Here is a 25,809-nt window from a genome sequence, read left to right on the forward strand (position 1 = left end):
AGCTTGTGTTACTCATCTTTTGTAAACCTTTTTAATCATGACGCATGGATAGAATATACAAGAGGAAAAAAAAAAAATACACGCTGGTGTGCCAAAATAGAAAAGACTTTGTGTAGTTTATGAAGCCAACATGATAAAAGATGATCACACTTTTTTTAATTATCTTTTATTAATGTTATAATATTTAAGTGCCAAATACTTCCAGTTACAACTTCTGAGTATGCAGGAATCCTAACTACATCTGTACTTATTTACATTTCTTTTGTAACCATGACTTACATGGAAAAGGGAGTGAAACCAGCTTTTTGATGAAGGCTGAATCTAGTTTAAAAGTGGTCATAAAAGTTACCGAACTTTAATTTATGGTACGTTTGTATGAAAATAAAAAAATCAAATTGGTGCTTAAAAGAAGCACTGAAACTTGGTTTGAATTTATATTCCCGTATCTTCTGTCTTCTAGGTGTGGCACAAGGCTGTGTAATTCAAAGTGATGCCTGGATGGTCACGTGTAAATTTGCTTGACTTTATCCCCGGTCCATTTTAAAAAACGTTGACTGTTCTAGGAAGATTTTTGCTGCATCTGAAATGGAACGTTCCACTTTCTGTTAGCTGTCCTACCTATTCCTTCCATTAGGGAGGTAGCGTATAGGAGAAACAGGAACTATTTTCCGACTAATTTGAATATTGCAGGAGTCAGTGTTAGGACATCAGAAAACTGCTGGCGGGACACACCTGATGATTTATTTCACTGTCTTTTGTAAAATGCTGTAGTCAGTCTTGCATCTTCCTAGCTTTCTGCCACTTTGTCAAGCACGTACAGAGGGGCAAGAATTCGGTTCCTGTTTGTTTCCACGATGCACCCATTTAGCACCATTTCATCCAGAATGATGTGCACTCTGTCCAAATTGAACATGATCTAGAAACGCTTCAAGTTAAGTATATTTTGAACAACGTGAAGATAATTCAGAGAAAATCTTAAGCGCCTTTAGTCTTTAATGGAAGCTTACAAAAATAGGTATTTCTTAACTAACTCCAGTTTATTTGCCTGTTTATTTTAATAGGGGCAGGGAAACAGTTTAACTGACGCGTTTTTCCTGACCACAGAGATGTCAAAGGTTTGTAGTAGAGAAGCTGAAGCCCCGGCAGTGTCCCGTCCTGGAAGATGACCCCACAGTAGTAAAAGCAAGGTGAACTTGGATGTGGGTGGTTAATTTTATTGTCTGCCCGAGTACCATGTACTGTCTGAATATAAAATGTTACCAAGCGATAACAACCTTGAATGTGAAGATGCAAATAGAAAAGCAATTGTCAGTCAAATTCTTAAAATTTGATTCTCAAATTTTCCTTACCCGGAGTTACTAACACAATTTGCAAATAGCTTGAGGAATATGCTGATGTGTAAAGTCGAGTCACTGATCTAGTAATAAATCTCACAAAGAAGAGCAAAAGTAAATAAATGGTTAATATTTTAAATACTTTCTAAAAGATATTAGTAATCTGTAATGTTCACCCAAATAATCTGAAACAATATGAATTTGTACAGTTGTGATACATGAAATTTGTCCATAACCATGTCCGTCTCTCCATAACGTTATCTAACAGCATCTGTCTCAAAACAAACCCAAACCAAACCCCAACCACGACGGGCCTTACCGTGGTATTAAGCGGTGGGCATTCTTCTGCACGCAGCAGTGGCCTGGGTACCCGCGGAACAACTGCCAAGGGTCCCTTAGTGAAAAAAGACTCTTACGTTGCCATTTATCACCAGAACCTGAAATGGAAATAGGCACGGCCAAAAAGCCTGCTGGCTGCATCTGTTAGGCCCAAGTGACATGCATAGGCGTGGGCAGAGGGTGAATAACCCCGCCTCGGCCTTCCTCTCCACCTGTTGCTGCTCTTTAAATGTCGTCTTCGCTGTGAGATCAGCTTTGCATTCACTTTGCTCCTTCTAGTTCTTGCCTGTGTATTGAGAACTCCTGCAGCGGAGCTGGCAAGATACTTCACAGGAACTTCTAAATACATCTTTCAACACCTTTTTCCCTACTTTGACACAAGTCTCCCGAGGGCCTTCTCTGCCCCTTACGCTATTTTTGACGCTATGGTTTGAGCTCAGGAAGCTGGTCTGGTTTTGCTGTAGTCCTTGTATTTATGTTGGTGGACTTCCCTTCTAATCAGCGGAGATGCAAGTGCCAGGTTTTTGAGGTGCATTAACGTTTGCCTCTGCTCAGTGTGATAAAGCCTAAGTCTCTTTTTTTTTTTTTTTTTTTTTTTTGACATGGTCAGACATTGAAGAGGACTGCTCTGTCTGAGGAGTTCCAGTGGATCTAGCTCCAGCAGTCTGCCCCACTGCTCTGCCAAAGAGCAGGAACAGTGGGAGTACGGAACTGTATCCGACCGCAGCAGGGGAGCCACATATTTGTATATATTTCTCATCCTAAATGATAAATGCAAGTGGTGGGGAGACCCACCTTAAACCACCAGAGCTGCAAGGACGTGAGCTCATGACAGTGAACCATCTTAGGTCTGAATTCAAGATATGGATTTTAGTTAAGTAACACTGAACATCCCTTGTTTTTTTAGCACCTGGCTTTGAGAAGGGAATGCCTTAATCTGAGTTAGGTGCCTTATTTTCCCTGCAATGAGCGGTGAAAGCCAGACTCATCCAACGATTCGAAGGTTCTAGAGAACCAGGGCTGAAGCCAGTACTTAGGAATGCAGAGGGGGATTTTTCCGTGATCCTTTCTCTCGGATTCAGAAGCCCAAGTCATTACTTCAGATAACGATGACTGGCTCAGTCTCTTCTTTTAAAATGTCACAGTAGAAACATCGCCTGCCTGAAACCTGAGCCTCTCCTCAGCCAAACTGCCTTGCTCCGTGGGCAAGCCCAGCTGAGTTGGGAGCAGCTGCACCTCCTGCCTTCGACTTAAAAGTTCTCCTGCTCTCTGTAAAAGTTCTTGAGTATGACGGTCAGCCCAGCCATGAGAGAAGCTGAAGTTTTTGTCCCTGTCTTGGTGACTGCTGCTGCTGCACACGTTAAAGCAAGAAGAGGGCGCAGAGCCTTGCCTCTGACCTCCCTTCGAACAGATGAAGTAGAAGCTTGAAGTCGCCCGGGCTGAATTGTAGGATGAAGCCGTGTGTTCAAGCTGACGAGAATACAGCTAAGCGGGCTGTCACCTTCCCCTGACGTTTCAAATTGCTGTGAGTGCCCTGGGCCGAACTCAGCACTGCTGTTTATTTGTGCCGGAGCGTAAGCAATTAATTGTATCGCTGCTCCAACAAATGCGTCCTGCTTGACGAGGAGCACCGCGTGTCTAGCTACGTGTAGCAGCAGAATTCAGGCTCCCAGATAACTACTACTAGTTACTGTTATGTGAGGAAGAGAAACTATAGCTCTCAGCAGGATCTTGGGCATGTCTGTGGTTCATCAGGTAACTTCTAATTTCTGGTCTAAATTTAACCACCTAATTTTAAATACCGGACTTCTTCCTGAGTCTGACCAGAGGCCTGAATTGCTTCTAAAAGTCAGTCTCGTGCCTTTCTGTACCGAGGAGCAGTACTGTCCTTAAAACTACAAAAGCGGTTCCAGAGACAAAAGGTAGCTGGTTTACTTTGCTTGGCAGATTAAAGACTTGAGACAAATTTCTTCCTGCAGCATACTTTTCAAGTAAATCAGCCTTTGCAGAAATCTTTTAATCTAAGAAGTTAGGATTTCTTTATTCCAGTAATGTAAGTATTTTTAGGAAGACAGCTCTTCTACTGCTGCTTAGTTCACCTCTGGCGCTGCTCTACGTAGGGCAAGGGGATCTGTTAATGAAGTTAGATAACATTCCATTCAGGTTTCAACAAGTGATAAAGCCAACTCTTCCTGGCTTCTAATTTTTACGCTCTACCGCTGATTCATAGCGCTCCAGTTCCCACAGCAGAGCGAGAGCTCCTGCCTGGCCAGGCCTTCCTCTTCCTTTGAGAGTCCCAAGGATGTAAAACCCAGAAGACTGGATCAACCAGGATCAGTGATGATGCAGCAACTTGTCACTCCCACCTTATTCTTCTGCATCACCTTGTTTAAGAAAACATTTAAATGCACTTAGCACTGCTTTTTCCCCTGCTGCATTTCCTGAAGAGCTGATACCACGTCACAGGAAAACGGCAGCCACACCAACAAGGATCTTGGAGCTGCTCCACTCAAACCCAATATGGTTAAAAGAGACATCAGTTCCCCTGCAGGGCCATTCCAGGTTATTTCAAAATCACAGAAAACGGTGGTGTGGTTTCTGTCCATCTGTAACCCGTTAATCTCTCGGTCATCATTCCAGAACCAATGATTTCACCTGCAGTTTGAAAGGGGATACTAATATCATTCTGGAAAGATCTAGCACCTTGGTTTTTGGAAGGTCCCAAGGCATTCCTTACCCTCTACCCTCAACCTAACAGCCTGGCTTCCTTTTTCAGTTCCCTTCCCACCTCCCTTCACCGTGATGTTCTTGGCAGATGTTCAGACTGCACGGGGAGCAACCTTGGCTTTTCTCCCCTTCCTCTGACTCCTCATGACTGTGCTCTACAGTTAATCTCATCACACGTGCACCGCTTAGCCGTTCCCGTCTGAATGCCCGGCCCAGGGAGGGATACGTATGTCTCAGCCTCAGCAAGGCTCATCCTCCCCACCTGTCACTTGTTTGGCAAGTGACCCCAAGTTTCAGGGTTTAAAGCCCTGAAGTCATAAATCCACGCCCAGATGAAAAGCAGGAAAGCAAACCAGTTTGAGCAACTCGGAACAGGAAAAAGCTATAGCCGGTGTGTGCGCTGCCATGTGCTCCACCCAGAGCTGTCATTCAAGGTCCTCCTTCCAGTAAGAATCTGGGCTGCCCATTAAGGGACTTTCACTAGATCCGTGCAGAGGCTAACAGGAACTTTTAAACAAGTATTGTAGATGAAAACACGTGTTAATCTCTGCATCTGTAGATAAAAGTCCGTGACAAAAGTATTCAGAGCACCCAGCTAGGAAATACTCTCACCAAGCTGTCAGCCGAGGCAAAAGGTGAGCCCTTGCTGTCTTGGGTTTACAGATTCCAGCCCATGCTGTTGTGGCTGCGTGCCTAGCAGGAGAAGTAAATGGCACCTACTACAATTGGTATTTAAATGTTACACTGGTGTTCAGTAAATTTAAGGGCTGTCCTTATTAAAGACATTAATGGTACTTTCTACTATCACGAAGAGGTTTTATGGCACATACCGGAGGTAAATACGATGCAGTCTTGTGTCTCCTTCCCCAAAACATTACAGAGGCGGATAGTTAAGCAGGAGATGGGGGAGGAAAGGAAAAAGGCACGTTTAGGACTTGCATGTGATTAATAACATCTTCATATAGAGACGTTTTAAGATATCTCAGGATTTTCCAGGCAAGTAATTATGGGTGTGTACAGGCTTAAAAGATGATAAAGTGCAGCCAACACCTTGTGATCAGGTAACACACCCAGGAGCACAAACAAAAGCTTTGTAGATTACAGCATGGGTACTTATGGGGCAGATGATTTGCTACTGAATATACAGCATTACAAAACTTTGATTGCCATCCTGGACATTCATCTTCAACTACAGATTAGTTGGAGTCGCTTCTTTTTTTAAGCTAGAGTCGCACATTCCGATTTTATCTTTGCTAACATTTGCTTTAAGTAACATTTAGCCTATCTAATGGCAGGCAAATTTTAGGCACTGAAATGCATTTAATGCTTCCTGACCACTTCTTCCTCGAATGACTATGCTGACATTAAAGAGGAGACAAATGGTGCCTTCAAGTTCTGTGATATTCAACAGTTTTAAGCTAATCCTTAGAGGTTTCCATTTTACCCACTTATTTTAAAGTACAAATTGAAGTATATCCTTATAAACTCCCAGAATAAATTCATCATTCAATTTCCGTACTACTTAAATGCACTGTATTCTGAAAGTGTTATTCCACAGGGGACTAAAGAATACAGTTGATTCACATGAAGCATTCCCTGTATCACAGCTTTTTATCTATCCTAGGAGCAGCAGCAGCTAGTTGCAATGGAATGTAATGTTTTTTTTGGAGCAAGACAACATTCTTCAAATGCTTGGTCCTAGAGCACCCTGTCTTCCCCCTCCCCTCCCACAAGAGGAACGTAAGTATCTGTTTCTTCCCTAAGTTAATAACATGTCTTCAAGTGAGCTTTGCTTCACCAGTTCAAGCAGTAGAAAAGTCAACTTTTTGTAATTTTAGAAACTCCCATGCTTACCAGCATACCGTTCCCTACAAAGTTGCTCTGGTAACACTTGCATTTTTATAGTCCCCTTTGTCACCATCACACCAGGAAAGTAGCTCCTACACCACCCAAGCTGGAGTTTTAGAGCTACAGAAAATCCCACCCGCTTATTTCATACAGAGAAGTGAGGCTCAAGTAGTGCTATTAACATGTTCGGAAGCAGCACCCCTAGGACAATTTCAGTACTCGTTCATTCACAACGTGACTTACAGATATTTTAAAAGCAAACCAAACAACTTTAGAAATGTTATGGCATTCTGGCATAGTATGCGTCTGACTCTCGGAATGAAAGTGGACATCGTGTAACGGACATCGTATAACAATTCACACCTAAAAGCTTCTGTAAAAACCGTGGCTACTCTAGAGTTAAAGTTACTCAGCTGGCCAGTAGCTAATCAGTGTTCATTTTTGCAGTATGCATGAGATAACTTTGCACTTGTTCCTGCAGTGTTTGGTGTCACACACACCTATGCCACACGTACATATACCCATTACATATGAATCCTGTTGGGCAGGATTCAGAAGGGAGCCAGTCTCTGCCTGGTGCCCAAGGTGCCCCCCCGACAGCTGACTCCAGGCTCAGGCTGTGATGCAAGCCAGGATGCCGGATGCCGGTGCCCTGGCTGAATTGGGGTGTTTGGACCTAAATAAAGGCTGCAGTCCTGCGTTAGCAGGAGCTGCGATGGCAGGAATACTGGGGTCCCGCACTGCGGCTGGGGGAGCTTTAAGAACGAGTACGCGTGCTGCCAGCTTAGCGTGGGCTCCAGGATCAGTTCAACTGCACGACGATCTCAGCCTTTAGACTTAACAGGGGTTTGCTCTGTGCCTGAGTGAATAGCCTTCCATGATTATGATCTATTTTTCATGTTTTTTGGTTTCATGTAATTTCCTACTATTTTTTCCACGTTAGTAAACACTACTTTCCATGTAGAATAGCCACTATCACTTTTGAAATAAACTTCCTATGGATCCGTACACAAAAATAATTGCACAGAGACAGGAAATCGTGACAGTCTCCCACCAGATATTCTGTATACAAAGATTCTGTAAATACTACTTGGTGTTTGCTGTTAGACCTTCAGACAGCACTTCCTCCATCAGATATTTTGCATCCAAGCTAGCTGTACTGAATATAAGAGTTAGCTTAAGACTATTTGGCAAAGGAAATGGTTTAATCCCAGGTGGGGATATTATTTTACACACTATGAAAGGCATATTGATGGATTATTGCTTGCACTGCATTAACATCTGTCCAAGACACTCGTAGTCCAGATCTTATATTGTTCTTCTGGGCCAGCTATTCAAGCTCTTGTCAAAAATAAATACAATCCTGAACAGCCCACTTCTTCATCGTTACACCTCTGCTTTACATTTAATGCTGAGGGTCTCTCACTGCATTTCAACTACTTTACATATCCTCTCAACTTAGGAAAAGCTCTTTCTCCTAAATGGGAGAATTATTTTGTACATATATAGAAGCCAAATGTTTTATTTTAAAAATTTTCCTGAAATGTATAATGTAGAAAAGTGCATTTCTGAATGGAAAAATTATGTACATCATTCATATGTCACACACGCTGAGAAGAGATATATCAGACATGAGCTTTTCCAATATTATTTCCAGTATTATCAAATAAGATAGTAATGCACTCTCCTATTTTCCAAATATTTGTGTTCACACCCTCACGCAGATGAGACCCGTGTAGAAGATGAATTTCTACAGGACTCATTCAGACACCGTATTGCACCTGTTGCAGATGTCAGTGTTGGCATGTAGTGCAACAACGTCTCTAAACGGTGTATGCAGAAGCTTGCTGGGTATGCAGCGGCCTGTCTCAGCTATTAAATGGGCTCCTGGTGGTAACTGTAAGCGTGTAACTACAGGAAGTTCCTCTCGGTATGAAAAGGATGATCAAAGGCAGGCAGAATTTAGACTCATCAGTACTCCAAATGATCTAAGATAAAGAGAATCAGGCAATTGCAGGCTCAAAGTACACCATATGGGAACATAGGGGACTATTTTTATGTATAATTACTGAATAGGTCAGGTTAGTCCCTAATTCAGCGAAGTTCATACACAGGGGCACATAGTTCTAAACCTTAACTATAACAACTGAATACAAAAAATATAGTCATGCAATCACTCAGAGACCTTAAGAGTCCCTTCATGCTGAAATTTCATTATTGCTCTTCTGTAAGTGAATTTAGGAGTGTTAGGTTAATGCTACGCATTTTGTGAACTTCAGGAAGGCAGTACAGACAGTATATATACACATACATATGCACACATATAAAATTAAGTTCAGTAAATGAGACAGAGTTCCAGCATATAGCAAGCATTGAAATATTTATAAAAGTGAAATTAATTATTTCCTTTTGTGTTTTTTCTTTTTTGTCAGCAAAGAAGTAAGAACAATTACAAGAAAAATCACATAATAGGTCTATGTTCTTCATATGTTAAATAAGGTAAATAAACTAAATTACAGCATTTGATTCCAGGGTGGCAACTGTATTTCAGGGTGTATAATTGAAATTCTTTCTACCAGTAGATCAACATTTAACCAACAACAACCATAGGCATAAGGATTGCTGGAGTAGAGTGAGCAGGCAGTGGGACTGGAAGAACTGAGGAGGAAGACTGTGCTACATTCTCCTGGTTTAGTTTGCTTTTAATTCAATATTGTATTTTATTTACTTGCTATTTGTGCTTAATTGTTTGTATTTGGATTTAGTTCATTTTTTAAATTATGTTTTAGTTAATACCCTGCACATCTTACACATGAAAATACAGCTGTGTAAGGGAGGGGCAGGAAAAGAAAAAGGTACCTGTGGCAATGCCTAGTTTCCTGAATTTTGTCCTCCCAGGCCTTTCTCTTTTTCCATTGATACAGAAAGTAGAACTCACCTAGACTTTCATTAAGCAAGGTCAAAGCGCAAACCTAATCTTACAATGACGCTACCGCTATTTGGCTCAAGACGCAGCTGTAACATTCAGTTCTTATCGCTGCAGTTATTTCAATATCTATTTTATTGTAAACGTAAAGAAAAAAGTAAAATCCGGAACTAATAATTAGTTAACTCTGAAAGTTCCCCCATGAATATAACTTTTCATGTCTAGATGTTAATGGTACTTAGTTCTCTGTAAGCAGGCTCTCCCTGTCTTACTTTAAAGGGTACTAGGTTTATCTTAATGACTGAGGATTTAAATAGGTGACCCTTGTGAACATGGGCCATACTTTCAGAAAGGTGCTACTTACTGTAGGTGCAAAATTTGTGAAATCTCTGCATTGTCTTGACTGTTTGACAGTCGGTGTTATGAAGACAGTATGAACTGGAACATACACCAAAAAGAGAGAGACAAATGGACTTCTGATAGTGAAAAGGATACATCTAATTCACTCTGCAAGGCAAAGAGATAGACAACCACTAGTTACAGTTTGATCTTTCATCTCATAGTCATTAAATACTACACGTCCCTTTAGAGGATAAAGAAACTCTTCAAAATAACGATACAGAATTTTAGGGTGATTCAGGTTTCTGTTCTGGTCTGTACAATTGCATGCTCTTTCCTGCAGCACTGCTTTGCCTTTGATGTGTTACCTGCCTCCGTAACAAAAGCTAATGTTCTGAAATTTTCACTTAGAAAAACCCACTGACATCACCCACAAGTAACAATTTAAATACAGGCAGTGCCATCTGAATGAGTGGGTGGAAAGCCAGCATCTCATGGCAACTCCGGCCCTATCTTCTTTTTTCCGCCTTCTGCAAAAACAGGATCTTAATGCCAAGTTTACAATTTATAGAAAAACACAGTTAAAAATGTTGCTGCAAATCATTTCAACAGCAAAATCTCAACATTGTATATACCCACGCTGTGGTAGCCATGGCTGGATACATTAGGAGAGCGAAGGTAACTCCAGGCTTTGGACCCTTAGCGCTTCTAACTATTCTCCAGCCCCAGCAACACAATTCTTCACAGTCATCATTTCCCTTCTAGTCTTGGCCTGGATTTACCCCAAGTAGTTTTATTCATTTAACCAAAATATCTGAGTTAGAAGCCCTTGTGGTCTCTCTGCAGTCAACAGAAGAGACGGCTATCTTCAACAGTTGACTCAGCACACTTGAGGCATGACTCACTTTCTCGAGATACTCATCGGTCTCCGCTGCTGGTAATGGGAGCTTAGGATGACCAAACTTCTAACTTAGGTGCCTCAGTTGAATGTCTAAACTTAGAAACAATTAATCACAGCCTCAGCAGTTAAGATCTTTCACAGTTGAAGTGGAGCTTCCCTAGTCTCTGCTGAAAGAGGGAATCTTTTATCTGCTGAAAGAGGGGATTCAGTTTGCTAACATGGTTTCCATTCACAGTCTAACCCTGGGGTTTTAAGCAAGAGTTCCCAGTGCTAAAATTGCTACTACTTCTATGGTCTAAAGATGCTCTAAACTGGACCAGTTCTACTCTACAGGCCTCCGCTGAGTGACTCTGCCATTCTTCAGTTTGAATTTTTTTATGCGTCTCAAAAATTGTGTTTTAAGAGCCTGACCAGTTTAAGTTCCCTCAGCATTAAAAAGTAATGGAAAACGTTGGAATATGTATTCTGAACAGCATGCAGAGTTTTCCATGGGTAACCATATAAAAGTGAACAGGACTCAGAATTACATCTCACAAGCAACTCCGAAAGCTTTCCCCCTAATTCTGTTAATGTTTGCTCTGATATCTGAATTCAAGCTCTGTAAACTGCATTAGGTAAAAATAGAGTATGTGAGAATGTTTAAAGCTCACAAGCCTAAAAATAATAGATGACAAAATGTCCTTCTAGAGCAGGACAGATGTTCTTTCCTTTCCCAGAGTTCTGTCTCCGTTGTCATCACCATAATTTGGGATTCTGCTAAAATTATGCAAATCCTGAACATTAATCCATAATAGTACAGACTTATACTTTCTTGCTCTGTGGTTTCTGACAGAAACCCCAGCTAGAATTATAGCCCTCTTCTTCAGTGCTCTGCTATTTATCATGTTATATGCTATTAAAAACAGAACCACAGAATGGCAGGAGATTTCTTTAACCACCCCCCTTTTCGGTTCCCCTAGTTTCAAACCTGAAATGCTATGGAAAATACAAAAAACTCTTGTATGATGAATTCAGCAAATTTCTAACAGCTATCAGTGGTTGGGTTACATATGTGGTCAAGGAATTATATATACTACATTTATACGTATAAGAACCACATCTATTTTTGCTCTGCCTCAAGTGAAGAAAATAAATAAAACTTGAGAAGTGGTTGGCAACTACTAGCTCAATTAAATAACTAAGATGTGACTAAATTTATTGTGCATTCCTGTGCTGCCGGGATCAAATTCCATTTCTGGTTATCACTTCTTAGGTTGGGACTGCAATCGTAACAATTCGAAGAGACAAATTCTGAACTCAGTATAGTCAGAAAGTGATACACTTAGTACCAGCTGTTTCAGCAGGCTGGTGCGACGTTGGTTGAGATAACAGCCTAAAGCATTTGCCAGGCATCTATGCAGTGAAGGGTGCAGATGACTTTTTCAAGCATGTCCTTGAATTCCTCTGCCATGTCTGCTGGGGTACTAGGACTGGGAAACCAGTTACAGACCCTGCATACTGGTCTCTTGTATGTATAATTACCAACGTAATGACTTCAAGCACACGGACTACGAAGGAAATTCTATCCAGTCCTTTTTTCTGAGAGGGATATCCAACACATTTCAGCATAGATAAACTGAAATTGTGCTGAAGTATGATTTCAGGCAAATTTGTTTATAACAAATAGCACATGTTCTAACCAGGATTATAATGCTGCATTTTCAAACTTTGTAAAAACAAGCAAACAAAAAAAATATCTCCCACCAAAAGGAGCAGTGTCATTTTAACTGGAGCCATGACTGACGTTGAATCCTTAACAAAATTACTATCTCTATAATAGCGGTTTTATCAGATATCCACTGTTGCATGACAACAATATGGGGAGCACAAGTACAGACTGGTTTTTGAGGTTGCCTTTGCTCCATCCTTCTGATCTTGTTCAGGGAGAGTGATGTCAGCTCCCTGCTTAAGGCTTACACAATCTTTATCATGAATGAAGTTCATTTAGGGGATGTAATGCTAAGAACTGCAAAAAAGGAACTGTAAAGAAAAACCTCTTTATTTAAAATGTATAAAATGCCAGTGGCTAATTTAAGAGTAGGTAACCCAAAGAAACCCCAGAGTATAAGCATATAAAAACATGCTTTTCTAACAGAAATATTTCTGGTATTCCCTGTCTGATGATTTATAACCCACGTATACTTTTACTTTGAAAAATGAACTGGTACTGCTTTTTCTTTCTTTTTTTTTTTCTTTCTTTTTTTTTTTTACAGTGGTAATATTCATGCTGAAGTATTCGAAATTCTACATGGATATGAAAAAAAAAATTTCTCCTTTGATTTCTTCCCCAAAATGACATATTCCCTAAAGCTTTGAAAGAGAGGAAATATTTCAGAATACATTCAATGTCTCACTCACCACTCTGCTGAAGTATTTGTCCAAAACTTCCACAAAATTATGAATTAGTTCATATACTGCCATCTCATTCTGAAATTAAATTAAAAACAAGTGAATATGCAATGAATAGCTAGAAAATGTAATAGAATTCTTTGTGTTATTTCAGTTTGTGGTGTATGAAAAACAACTAAAACTACAATGAACTGCGCGTGCCCAGGCCACCATCGTGAGAGGTACTGTGGTTACCCAGCGGAGGTACTGAGAGAAAGGGAGGGCTCAGGGGCAGAAGCTTCAGGCCAGCCCCACGAGTAACCACAGCAGTACCCAACGGATTGGTCTCGCCTGGGCTGCTGCCACCCCACTGCATCCTTTGTTCCACCATCACCCAGGTTAGCTAGGCAGATACGGCCAACGAGGCTGCGTCTCCCCGCGCTGAAGTGACCCCAGCCAGCCACAGCACAGAGCCAGGCCACGCCGCAGCAGTACAGCTCGGCAATTTTTGTATGGTGTAGCAGAGCCAAAAGGATTTGGCCAAAATTGCATGCCGTTGTAACCCTGGCTTGAAGACAGTGTGGTAGTCAGCAGCTACCTTCCACACCACCCACTTAAAGTCTCCAATAGTAAGCCATGGATTAATTTCTGAGAACTGGGAATCAACGTAAACCTCGCAGAGTCAGCCTGAACAGATGAAATAACAGTACTTGCCAATTTTCAAGTAAATACCTTTCCCCCCACTTTTTAAAAAAAATAGAATAAATGGGCATCTTTCTAGCTGACAGTACGAGAATTTATTTCTTTGGCCAAGGAGGTTGAAAACAATGAGCAATTGGGAAGTAACCACAGATGAGACAGCTGATCTGGCTGTAATGCTAACATTTGTTGAGAAACCCCAACCTACATAAATTTGTTTAATCAAACATAAATTTAGAAAGCAGAATCAGTATAAGGCTCATGAAGACTGCCTCGTGATAACAGTTCAGCCTACTGCAATAGAATAAAGTCAAACATACATTTTCTTTTATACCTCTTTTTATTTCACAGAAATAAAAATGTCTTTTTGCAGTAACTCCTCGAAATTCTGTAATTGCTATTGCAAAATCCCATGCTGGAAAAAGACTTGAGTTCTTGCTCATGACTACTACAAGCTCTCATTTCCAGAGCGTATATAATTTCTTACCTCTGTCTCGTTGATTCCAACGACTACGAAAAGGGCTGCATACTGCCGGTAGACCAGCTTAAAGTCCTTATACTCAATGAAAGAGCACTAGGTAGAAGGAAAATGAGTCAAACATAGTAGCTGCCATTTTAAGCATACAACACTATTAAGCACAGATTGCTCAAAGAGGCTAAGCTTTCATGTTCCTCAGGCCCACAAAGAACAATGGATTTCCCAAGATCCACCCAACAATTTTGACTTGAAAGAAATTTGGTAGAACGACTATTACACAAAAACTTTTCATCTACTGGCAGAAAACATGCTGCCACTTTTTAAATGGAAGAACTGGAATTTACAGAACTGAAGTGACTTGTTTGGCATTACAAGTCAATACTTCCCCTAAATCTTCTTTTGGAAGCACTTCCAAAAGAGAAAACCTCAAGGTAATTTTCATATTTAAAAAATTATCAGTATTTCTATATAAAAATTAAGAGTATTAGACTTCCAGACCCAGGGGGGCAAATCACATGTCTTTCACAGTAAGACGGCAGCCAGCAGATGGTGCTGTTATACCCTGCTTTACAAGGTGCCGCCTTCATTTTTTCAAGTATTAGTTTGCTCAGTCCTTGAAATGGCAGCACACCGTTAGTTCTTTTGGTGAAGTTTTGGTTTGGAGATGCTCTTGCAAGCAGTATGGAGAAGGTTTATTTCTTTAGCCACTGTCAATTCTGTGAACTAAGGTACTATATAGGAACTGCTATTTTTTCTGAGGTTTTCTGGAATGAAATACGTGAGGACCGCTGTTCAAGGACATACGTAATTAACAAAAAGTAGAGCAGCTGACTTCAGAAGACAAACCAGAAACCCCCACTCACATCCCAAGTCACAGATTTCTCCTCCAATGCAAGTCAATGTATTCAAAAGTTTTGCTAAGTTTGGTGTTTTTCTTAAAGAACCAATGGCTCGATTAAGTGAGCCATGAAAATGTCAACTTTCATCTAAGAAATTTTGCAACTTTTGAGTTTTCTGACTTTCTTGTAGAAAGTGTGAACATTTTTTTAAAATAAAAATGCCTAATATGGAGGCCTAAAAATATGTGTTTCCAAAACCCTCTGTGTTTTAAATATCAATTTCATGATTTGAAATCCTTTCTCCTCAGTTTTTTATTTAAACTTGGAGCTGTCAGTACTATCCCTACTACCTTCTGGAAAAGCAGGCATAATATCTCTATCAACCTCTACTGAGAAGCAACTAACAGGATAAAATAAATTCTGCCTGGACTTCTGAGTTTCTTCAAAGAGGAGGAATCTTCGTGACAGTGACGCACAAAACTCCAAAATCTCTGTAAGCCTCAGAAAAACATATTTATTCAATGCAGAATAACAGTTCATCCGAGTGAACACATAATCTAGAAACAGAATCTTTTTCTTCACGGGTAGAAATGAAAGAATGACCTGCAAAAGAAACTGATGTGTTTTCAGAATTATTGGCATGAAAGATGTGAGATGTTAATAAAATAAAATGTCTAGGGGAAAAACTACAAAACTTACCTGATCCTTTGAACGAGAGAGACAGTTTTTGATTACTTCAGCTTCCAGCATTGTCCGTTTATTAATTTCTACATGCTCGTAATACCTAGAGAGCCTTGTTTGGCCTTGTTTGTTTACCATAAGAAAAAATTTTATCATTTTTTTTTTGTTGATCTCAGCAGTAGATTTGAATACGGGGTGCAGGAATCAACAGTATTTCTGTGAGGGGAAAAAAAAAAAAAAAGTATACATAGGCATTATAAAAGCTTCCTAAAAGCTAGCCTGCCCAGAATTGCACATATTTAAGACTGTTTGTTGCCAAAACATAGAATATAGGAAAAAAAATCTCTAATCTTTTGCATGCATCCTGTGAGTAAAACGCCATTTTTTTTCTCACACAAATAATCACAAACTATCTAATAAATAAGAGCTTTCACATTATCAGGCGATTTAATTTCTTTGTAGGATTTCGGCAATTGGAAGAGTAAACAAAAACCATAAATCTACTCACCATTTTCTTCCCACATGCTAATTAGTTTGAGAACATTATCAGAAATTTGCTCAACACCAAAACATAAGATTAACACAGCTCATAAGAGCAAAATTGGCCTATGGGCTTTTTTTTTTATTTGTGACTTGTATTTAACAATTTCATTCATACCATCCTGACATCAGATTGAAGGGAGAGAGGACAAAGGGAAGTGCATGACCACTTCTTTAACGCAGAATGAGAGCTTCCTAAATAAATATCTGTAAGTACACATCTTGAGCTGGACCAGGAGCAACTGAAATATGTTTTCTCCCGTCTAATTTCCCACATTGATGTGAAAGGGAGATTCTGCACTTAATGAAAACCAAGTGTGAGTCTTTGATAGCTAAGGAGAAATCTGTTAATATTCATTACACAAAACAGCTTAATCTCAATCTAAATGAATATTAATCCACGCAATGCCATGGCATTGTAGAATATAAATATGTCACATGCAACGTGCAATGGAAAAGGCTATTAAAAAGAGCACAGCATATATCAGAATCTGCTTGCTAAACAACTGAAATCTTTCGTGTTTTGAAAAGCAAGCAAAAAAAGGTAAGCTGCAGATGTAATTTTTTGAAATAGAAGTTCTGGGTTATTTTCTTTAATGCCAGAACACAGTCACTGTAATGTTTTCCATCTGACTCTCTATTTGGATCACAGATTTATTGGCCAAAATGCTCTTGAGGTTTATGCACTGGAAATACAGCAACTACCACAAAAGCTATTTCTCTATTCCAGTTCTGAGGAGTTGCTCCTTGCCTGGTGCTTTACCAAGGTATAACGCAAATACTCTCTCCTAAAATCTCATAGCTCCTCTGAGAAAGTGCAAGCTGAAAAAAAAAGTATCAGGAAGTCACAGAATGACACAGTGTAGCTCTTTGTGTAACAACGGTATATCTTAATGCAGAAAAGCGAAAGGGAAAAAAAATAGGAAAACCAAAAATAGGTGCCTGAGTCAGCAACCTCATAGATATTTAAACATATGCTGATTTTTTATAAAAAGGCAAGCTCAATAGGTGCTGTCTCACATTATTAACAACTTCAGTAAACTGTCTATATACCATTCATGGGTGATACCATCTAAATCCTTCAGGACACTGATACAAAAAAATCCCAACATATCGTGCTGATATTAAATATTGCTTACTTCTGATTCACATTGGCCACCTAACTATTTTCTGAAAGAAAAGTCACCTCTACTATCATCACTTGGATCTCAAGAAAGCGACCTCATTTTCCTCAGTGTACTGTGATTTACACCATGCACAAAGAAGTTCAGATTTCTGTACTAAATGTATCTTCACTAATTAGACCTCATACTGAGAATTCATTTCTAAACTAAGTGAAGATTGATAATTTATGTATAGTGTTATCTACAGCCTCAGAAGCATTGCCAGTAAGGAAATTTAAACCATATGAAACACTAAAATTGTAACTGTAAGAGCTAAAGAACTGAAAAAAAATTACTAATTTTTGCCAAATATGTATTATTAGTAGTGTAAATTAGTATAAATATTACAAAATGTAGCAGGGGCATTTCTCGTCATTGAAAAAGTACCATATGATTTAAATAGTTTTACAATTAGATTGGAGGGGGGGTGGAAATCACACACCAAATTCACAAAAATCAGTGAACAATAAAAGGAAAATCCCCACAACAGACAAAGAAGTTCCCACAGGAAAGCATCCTGGGAGCAGTTACATTGCTTTAAAGAAAACTTCACCAAAAGGTATTATTTTTTGACTGGATGCTTTTCTAAGAGACATGCTGCCCTTGGACAAATATAAACCCTTAATTGTGAGTATCAGAGGAAATAGTTAAATCCCCTTCTTGCCTTGACTATCCCCTACACACAACTCTTCAAAACAGATATTCCATTTGAAAGGGCATAGGATGAGTAGGACATTTTCTCCCCTAAATCTTCACAAGCCCCTCGGATGAAGGAAAGGATCAAAGGGTACATCAGCTAGCAGGGAGGACTCTTCCCTTGCATTATCCTACATCTGCAAGAAAGCTTTTACCCCTGTTATTCCGTGAATTCCTCTTTGATCTGCTCTTGTCCGTAGGACACCTCCAAGGAACAGAAGTCCAGGATCAATCCACAGGACAAGACAGTCCATTTGGAACTGTGACAGTCTCAGAGCTTTCTCACCTCTGCCAGACACAGAGAAGTCTTCTTTACATCCAGAAGAGGAACGCACTTTTGTTGATTCACTCCAACAGAAGAATCATGGACGTTGGTCAATGTGGCCAATGCTGCTGCAGTGGTGCACACGCCTTGTCCACCGTGCCCCGGGCTTCTGAACTAGCATAAGTGGGTCTCTGAGAAAGAATAAACCAGGTAATTAAGACAAAAAAGGGCGCAGATGGAAATGTATGACGGGATCTTTACTGTTGGATGGCAGCTTAGGCTGACACTTATAACTAAATGGGACAATACCACCTGTATAATCTTCTCTGTGCTTCACGTGTGTCTCTTTTCTTTTTCCCCCATTCTATTTTGTATTGATGCTTGAAATTAGAGTTGCAATAAGAAGAGATGTCTTAATATTTTGAGGCATAAACAAAGGTAAAACAATGAGATGACCTAGTCATTTTTGGATACAAAGCTTCCAAGAAGTAATGATAAAAATGAACGACTCCTTCTAGCTCAGAATGAAGCACTCCAGCAAGGACCAACCTCACAAGCAAAAGAAACCTAAAGAAACCTAAAGCTACTTAGGGTGGTGGTCTGAAAGAGGAACAACGTAAGAAATGCTGTCCATTACTTTAATGAAAAGAACAGCAAGCTCAAACACAGGAGACCAAAATCTATGCATTTGTTGCTACCAACTGCAAAACGTGCCTGTCCGAGCTAAACAGATAATGAGAGAGATGTACATGGGTTTTTTTTTTTCTTCATAATTTTATGCTTCATCTTTGTGTTTGGTACTGCTGAAGCATGAATTAATAGTGCTCTGTTTTGAAAAACTTGTTTCCAAACTATTTTATTAATTTAGTCATGAATGGTAAGGAGTGTAAATCCTGTTCTCGGAAATTAGCAAATTGCACAAGTCCATCCTAGAAGAGTAAAAACCTGAGGCTTAACATGTGTGCGGATATTCAAGTGGGACCTGAGAACAGGAGGACAGTAAAATTATGCCCAGAGCACTGACAGAGTTGTTGTATTTGGAGCTACTGTTAAGCAATATATGACATGAAAAATCTAAGAAGAACTTATATGTATGGATCCTATTGCAGGATTGGCCCCTAATCCTAATTACTCCTTTATTAACCTAACCTTTCTACATAGTTAATCCCTTTCTGATGTTATGATTATTGCATCTCTGTGCATTCTTAGGAATGGCCTGGATTGGTTTACATATGAAAACACTTTAGGCCAGGGTTATTTTTCTAATCCTCACAAATGCTTTTATTTGGAATAGATATATTTAGAAAAACAAAATAATCATGCTGTAATGGAGGAAAAAACATAGTAGTACTCCAAAGTTTTATCTGTAATTTGTGAGACAATCATTAACCACAGTTTTAGAAGAGGTGATTAACATTTACAGGGGAGAGGTCCACCAATATCACTAGTCTTTTTTGTAAGTATTTTCCCAACAGTCCCAAAGACTGCTTCCAAACTTTTATTCATAAATTTTGCTCATACAAATGGCAACACAAGTACACAATTTTGTGCAGAAATACTAGAATAAACTATCTATATGATTTAGATGTACAAATTAAAAAAGATACAAAAAGCATGCAAGCATAGCTGTGGAATCTGACTTTGGAAATAACTCCAGTGTTAAAAATATCATAAGATTTTTTATCTCCTTTAAAAACAATTCTGAAAAAATCACCTGTAGAAATAAAAACATATGCTTGCACGATTTAGGCAAAAAAAAGAAATTGCTGAGTTTTGTTTCTACCAAACAAAGTTTATTTCTTCTCCTTTCATCTTAGCTTTCAGATACAGACTATATGTTAAAATAAGTTTTGCCTATAAAAGATGTAAAGAGTCCTGTGAAGTACAATAAACAAAAAGCGTATCTGTGCATGTTGATGGGTGGAGAAACTCCCATTCCTTCATCAAGTTCTATCTATTTGAGAAGCTACCTTTTATGATCAATAACCAGTACTCTGCTTACAAAGATAGCTCCATTTCTTCAGCTACAATTCTTCTGTGCGTTTCTGCGCATTCTCACGCACATGGCTGCGTGTATCCACGCACATACAGACAAATTACGATGCTTTTATGCACACAGAATCAAATGGTTCAAGGGAATTGGTGACAAGATGCAAGCCTTTCATATCTCTGCCATTATTTTACTCATTTTAGTAATGAAAAGACATTGCTATCTGAAGGCTGTTTGTCAGAAATGAATAGGCTGTCTCATTCCAGGTCAGTGGGCAACTATCTGCATCACAAACGCGCTTAGGAACAGAAGACTGGAAGGGACTATCCAGATTCTGATGGACTGTCAAGTACAGCTCTCCTCACCCCAGTCAACCATGCATTAGAAATTTTGGCCAGAACAGCCTACAGTGTATGCTTCATGCATACCTCATCTACAAAACGCCTGCAAAACTCTATCACAAAATGAAGACTCTCTAGAAACAAAAACCTCAGAAGGTATCACCTGGGAAAGATGTAAAAAGTCTTGAAATTGCAAACTTTCCTTCAAAAGAAATTACCTTCTGGCGTGACTGAGTAGCACTCCCATTTATTTCCTTTACAAAATATTTCTTCTGTAAGGATAATTTGGCATGCACACAAAAGACGTACAGTTTAACCACTGTGATTTAAATATGCGTTGTTACACTGTGTTAGATCTCACCCTCATTAAAGTATCTCTCGCAGATAAATATCTATGAGAGAAAACTGGTATCATGATTGGCTCGTGTGACTCAGGCTGGTAGATTTATGGAGTATGTAGTCATTGATGACTTACAATACAATGGCTTTAACTCCTTCTAAACCAGCACATACGCAGAAGACTAAGGACCTGGGCTCATAAAGAGAGATACTTCTTGATTTTACTGCCCCCAAGCAGGATCATCCCCCCCTGCCTGTACAGGTAACTCCAGCCTCGTATTTCAAGACAAACTGAGACCTGCCTCGTTTGCTTCAAAATCCTGAAACAGAAACCATGATGGTTCAGGAACTGCTTCCAGGCCATGCCAGCTCTGTAGGCAGCGTAACCGCAGGAGGCACCTCAAAGTAAGTTGTCCCTGTTTGTGAGTCACACCCCTAAATGCTGTCTTTTCAGATACTGGTTGAGACCTCTTAGAGAGGCCAAGCCTGCAATACCTGTTCTGCGGATATAAAGGTCTTAAGTCTCCAGCACGGCCAACCCAGCAGATTACACATGCAGTAATATAAAACATATTTTAAACTTAATTTTAACTTTTCCTCCAGTAGGTACAAGCACTTGATATTAATTATTTTGTCAAAGATTTCACCAATATTTATGCATACTCTGACACATAAATTATAAAAACAGAAACACAACCTGAGTGTGAGACTTCTTGCAGTAGAGTTACTATTCAAATTATATTTATGTCTCTCAAGATAAAACCACTCTAGTCAATGTCCACAGATTTAGAAGCATTTTAGTTACTGTGCTATAACAAAGTTTTGCAACATTCTAGGGCTCTCAAGTAAAATGTAAATAAGAGATCAAATCCAGCAAACAAGAAATGCATGCCTACATTTTTACAGATATGCTTCACCAGGAATTAAAAATAATTGTTAGATAGATAGAACTGTAAGCCAATAATTTACTGCACTGCCCAACTCCAAACAAGTTGGTTTTCTGGATGCAGACGTCTAGCTGAACTTTATGTGTGTACTAAATGCAGAACAAAAGGGGTTACATGGGAATTAAAGCATTAATGAAAAGAAAAAAATGACTAAATGGTAGAGGCACAAACAGGTGACAGCCTGGGAACAAATATTTTTGAGGTACATATTAGGCTACTGAGCTTCCTGACTATGGATTTATTGTACAGACAAATGTAGCAAATGAAGACTGCTCATATTATCGATACCCTTGCTCTTCCTATTTTTGTTCAGACCATGCACAAGGCTTTAATAAAAAAGTCACATGCAGTGTTATTAATATTTAACCATAATGGTAATTATTTTTGTATTCTAGATCTTATTGCTGTACACATTCTAATTCATCCAAAGATGAAACAACTGTGTTTATGTGGCTTTAAAATAAAATACTGCATTCAACTTCAGGATCAGGGATTTTTAAAAAGCAACCTTATTAATCTAGGGAAGTCAGGGAGGAAGGAAAGAGTAAAAAAGTTTTCCTTTGCTGTTGAGTTGTCAAAATGCTGGCTGAATATAGTAACGGAATTAAATTGCAGCAACTCCCATATACTCAGGAATAAGGAATGTCCCATAAGATTGGAGCTAAACAAAAGGCTAAACTGGTTATGAGGTAAGTCTTAATTTTTAGTAATGATTTGATACTGTCAGTAGACAATGAAAAAAATCAGCTGAGGTGGAAAGGAGTTAGATTTAGATTGGCCAGTCTGTATGGCATCAGGAAGACTGTAGGATGAAGTGTTAGTAGGAAATGATTTAATGGAGAAGAAAGGAAGGACTGGATAAACCCACTGAAATATCAATACACACCTGATGAGAGATTAGTAGAGAAAGGAAACACCAGGACTGAGTCAAGCAGTATTTATTTTTTCCAGTAGTTAACGGAATTTCAGCTCTGTCAAGAATGAGCCCTATTTAGGAAACCAGGCATTTTCTTACTGAATGAGTACAGCATGTAAATATTTTGAAGAGAGGCAAAACCAAACTCCTATCTTACTTACAATGGGTGATCTAAGATCATTTCAAACAGGATGTCATGATAATTTGTAAATATTGCATTTTGGAGCGATGTTTTGCAACTGAGGTAATTTCACCATATCCAAACTACAGCACCAAAGACGGCATTGCTGTCACAGATAAAACCGAGCCAGACCAAATAAACCTGTAATTTCTTGCAAAACCTTCCTCACGTGGAGAAGACTTTTGAATAGAGAACACTGTGCACTTTAACTTCGCATCAAGGAGGGAACACGCTACGCGCAGCCATTGAGATACTGTGAAGATGACCATTCATTTAAAAGATTAGACAACTTCAGAGACATGTCATAAATTTAAAGAAAACTATTCTAAAACCACCTCCTTGCGGGGCAAATTCAGTGCAACATTAAGTAAACCGCACTGAGTTTTAACAGACTTCAGGGTTTAAAGGCCGATGTGCTGTTTGCAGGCCGGTTTAGGAAGCAGGCCCAGGCCCAGGCCCAGCGGCATTTCCCGCGGGCGTTCCGCACTCCCAAGGCGCGGAGCTGCCGCGGCGCCGCCGGACCCAAGCTCCGCCGCCCACGGCCTCACGCCACCGCTTCCGCTTTTCACTTCAGGGCGGACGGACACCGCCCGGCCGGGCTCCCCCGCCGCGGCCGGGCCTGGGGCCGCCAACCCGGACACCGACCCACCTAGGGCCGGGCCGGGCCGGGCCGGGCCGCGGGCGGGGCGGGACCTCCCCCATCCTCGACGAGGGGTTGCCCCGGGGCGGCCGCCCCACGTCTGGCCCCGGGGCGGTGCGCCGCCACCTCGGCCCCGGGAGGGGGCTCCCGCTCCCCCGCCCCCGGCGCTCACCTCCCTCCTGCGCGTGCGCACTCCGCCGTCTCGTCCCTCCGGGAGGAGGCGGGGGACAGCGATTTCCCGGCATCCACCGCGCCGCGCCGCTCCCCTCCTCCCCTCCCCTCTCCTCCCCTCCCCGCCCGTTGGTGGGCCAACGGCTCGGCGGCTGTAATGGCGGCTGGCGGCGGCTCGGCGCTGCTCTGACACCCGGATACTGCTCGGCGCAGCCCCCCCCCTCCCCCCCGGCCCGCCCCCCTCCTCCCCGCCCCAGCCAGCTCCGCTCACCCCCTCCCTGGCCCCTGCTCCAGGCCCCCGCCGCGGGACGAGGAGGAGGAGGAGGGCTCCCCGCAGACAATGGACGAGCACCCCGGAGCCGGAGGAGGCGGTGGGATGGCGGCGGCCCCGAGACCGCAGCAGCCACCGCCGCAGGCGGGTGGGAACATGAACCTGCAGTCGGGTGGGGGCTGCGTGGGGGCTGGAGCCGGCGGAGGAGGAGGAGGGCAACAGCAGCAGCCCCAGGGCCCCGCGGCCCCGGCTGGTCAGGAGGCGGCGGGCCCCGCCGAGCTGTCCCGGCCCCAGCACTACACCATCCCGGGGATCCTGCACTACATCCAGCATGAGTGGGCTCGATTCGAGATGGAGCGGGCGCACTGGGAGGTGGAGCGGGCCGAGCTTCAGGTACGGGGGACGAGGGCGGGCTCCGCGCGGAGCGAGGCGCGGGCTGGGACCAGCTCGGTGGGCTCCGCGGGCCGGGCCGCGCTCGGGGTGCGGGAGCAAGAGCGGCCCGGGCGAGCGGAGCCTGTTGGGCCCCCGAGGCCGAGCCGGTCGCTGTAGCTCGGGGACCGTACCTGGGGCGAGGTCTATCGGGCGAAGCGGCGTCGCCGGCCGGCGGGGCCGTCGGAGGCGCAGCCCCTCACGGCCTGAGCTGGGCTCCTTTCCCTGGGGCAGCCATTTTGGTTTTTAGCATGGCGCCCGCCTGGGCTGCTGGCTCCCGAGGCAGCCCCTGCTCCGCAGGCCGCTCGCCCGTACTGGCGTGGCGGGGCCCGGAGGAGGGCCGGGGAAGGGCGGGCGGGCGCTGCCGCGGCGCGGGGCTACTGACCCGGCCGGCGGCCGGGCCGCGGCGGGGCGAGCTGCGCCTTGACAGCTGCCATCGTCTCCCTCAGCACAATGACCGCGGGGCTCGCCGGGCCGGCGGCCTGCCCAGCGCTGGGTGCGGGTGTTGGGGAGCAAGAGCCTCCGGGCCCGAGAGGGCTGGCGCCTCCCCGAAGCTCAGCCAGCGGTTGCTTTTGGGGGAGAAGAGGGAGTTGCGGAGAGGCAGGAGGGCCTGCCTGCCGAGCAGGGGGAGGACGAGGAAAGAAGAGGGTGTTCAGGTAAATCTCGAGTAAAGGACTTGGCCAGGCACCCTGGTTTGGGACAGGTCGAGCGTGTGCTCGCTTTCCTTCTGTCTCGTTGCCCCGGAGATTTCATATGGGAGAAACAGTCCCTGAAGAACACTGGGGAGTTGATGGGTCTGCAGCATGGTCGTTTTAATACACGTGAAAGTACAAACTTTGCCTCGGGAACAAAAATTGAACAACTCCTCAGGGCAGAGAGGAAGTGTTGGAGTTCCAGTGTAGATCTCTTGCCTTTAGTGTTTGCTTTTAGTAATAGAAAGGAGGCCTCTACTAATTAACTTCTGCACGTACAAATAAAACCAGGCATAGGCTATTGCCAAGTTTTTGTACAGATTACAAAATCCACTGAACGTGAGGTATTTCTAATGGGGTCATTGTTCTTTTATAGGACAGAAGTGTAGATTATAACAGTTAACAGACTTACTGCTTCTGAAGAATTTTTGGTGATTTTTGTATTGAGTGAATGTTTACTGTCTTGAAGCGGCATTCCATCAAATTGCACTGTAATTAGAGTTTTTAATAGCATGCTGCATCAGTAGCCAACATTTGTGATGTATTTGCTTTCAGATTTCAGAACCAAGAACTATACCTGAGCAATTCTTTCAGGACTTCTCAGCTCTATAATTTTTGTCACAACTATAATTAAGAAAGAATTTTTAAAAAGCCACCAAGGGAAACAAATGAAGAGGTTTTACTATTTCCTTCACTTACTGCCTGTCTTACCATTTTAAGCCTTATGGAATGGCTGTTTTTTAAAATCAG

The 25,809-nt window shown here is 41.9% G+C and overlaps 2 protein-coding genes across 11 annotated transcripts in view; one reads left to right on the forward strand and one right to left on the reverse strand.

Annotated features, from left to right (window-relative positions):
* Positions 1 to 187: 187 nt before the first annotated feature.
* Positions 188 to 24,869, reverse strand: AP4S1 (adaptor related protein complex 4 subunit sigma 1). Of its 7 annotated transcripts, XR_010070673.1 has the most exons (8): positions 24,502 to 24,869; positions 18,164 to 18,333; positions 15,497 to 15,694; positions 13,968 to 14,054; positions 12,812 to 12,880; positions 9,539 to 9,681; positions 5,231 to 5,261; positions 782 to 4,328 (listed from the first exon to the last, which is right to left on the reverse strand). XR_010070673.1 is itself a non-coding variant. In XM_063331624.1 (7 exons), exons 3-7 carry the CDS (start codon positions 15,632 to 15,634, stop codon positions 788 to 790), a joined length of 435 nt encoding a protein of 144 aa, XP_063187694.1. In that variant the 5' UTR covers positions 15,635 to 15,694; positions 18,164 to 18,333; positions 24,502 to 24,847; the 3' UTR covers positions 188 to 787. The 7 variants fall into 7 exon arrangements, 2 of the variants coding, with proteins under 2 accessions (XP_063187694.1, XP_063187695.1); XM_063331624.1 differs by lacking the exon at positions 5,231 to 5,261 and having other exon boundaries at positions 188 to 916; positions 9,670 to 9,681; positions 24,502 to 24,847; XM_063331625.1 differs by lacking the exons at positions 5,231 to 5,261; positions 24,502 to 24,869 and adding an exon at positions 23,669 to 23,758 and having other exon boundaries at positions 188 to 916; positions 9,670 to 9,681.
* The window catches only part of STRN3 (striatin 3), a 69,036-nt gene continuing 67,073 nt past the window's right edge, over positions 23,847 to 25,809 (forward strand). Inside the window, exon 1 of one of the 4 annotated variants that reach the window (XM_063331619.1) lies at positions 23,847 to 24,331. In XM_063331619.1, coding sequence (XP_063187689.1) covers positions 24,008 to 24,331 — 324 coding nt within the window. In that variant the 5' untranslated portion in view covers positions 23,847 to 24,007. The remainder of the gene's footprint in view (positions 24,332 to 25,809) is intronic. The other 3 variants (XM_063331620.1, XM_063331622.1, XM_063331623.1) reach the window with 3 other exon arrangements.

Source organism: Chroicocephalus ridibundus, chromosome 4 (assembly GCF_963924245.1).
Source record: "Chroicocephalus ridibundus chromosome 4, bChrRid1.1, whole genome shotgun sequence".
Classification (NCBI taxonomy): domain Eukaryota; kingdom Metazoa; phylum Chordata; class Aves; order Charadriiformes; family Laridae; genus Chroicocephalus; species Chroicocephalus ridibundus.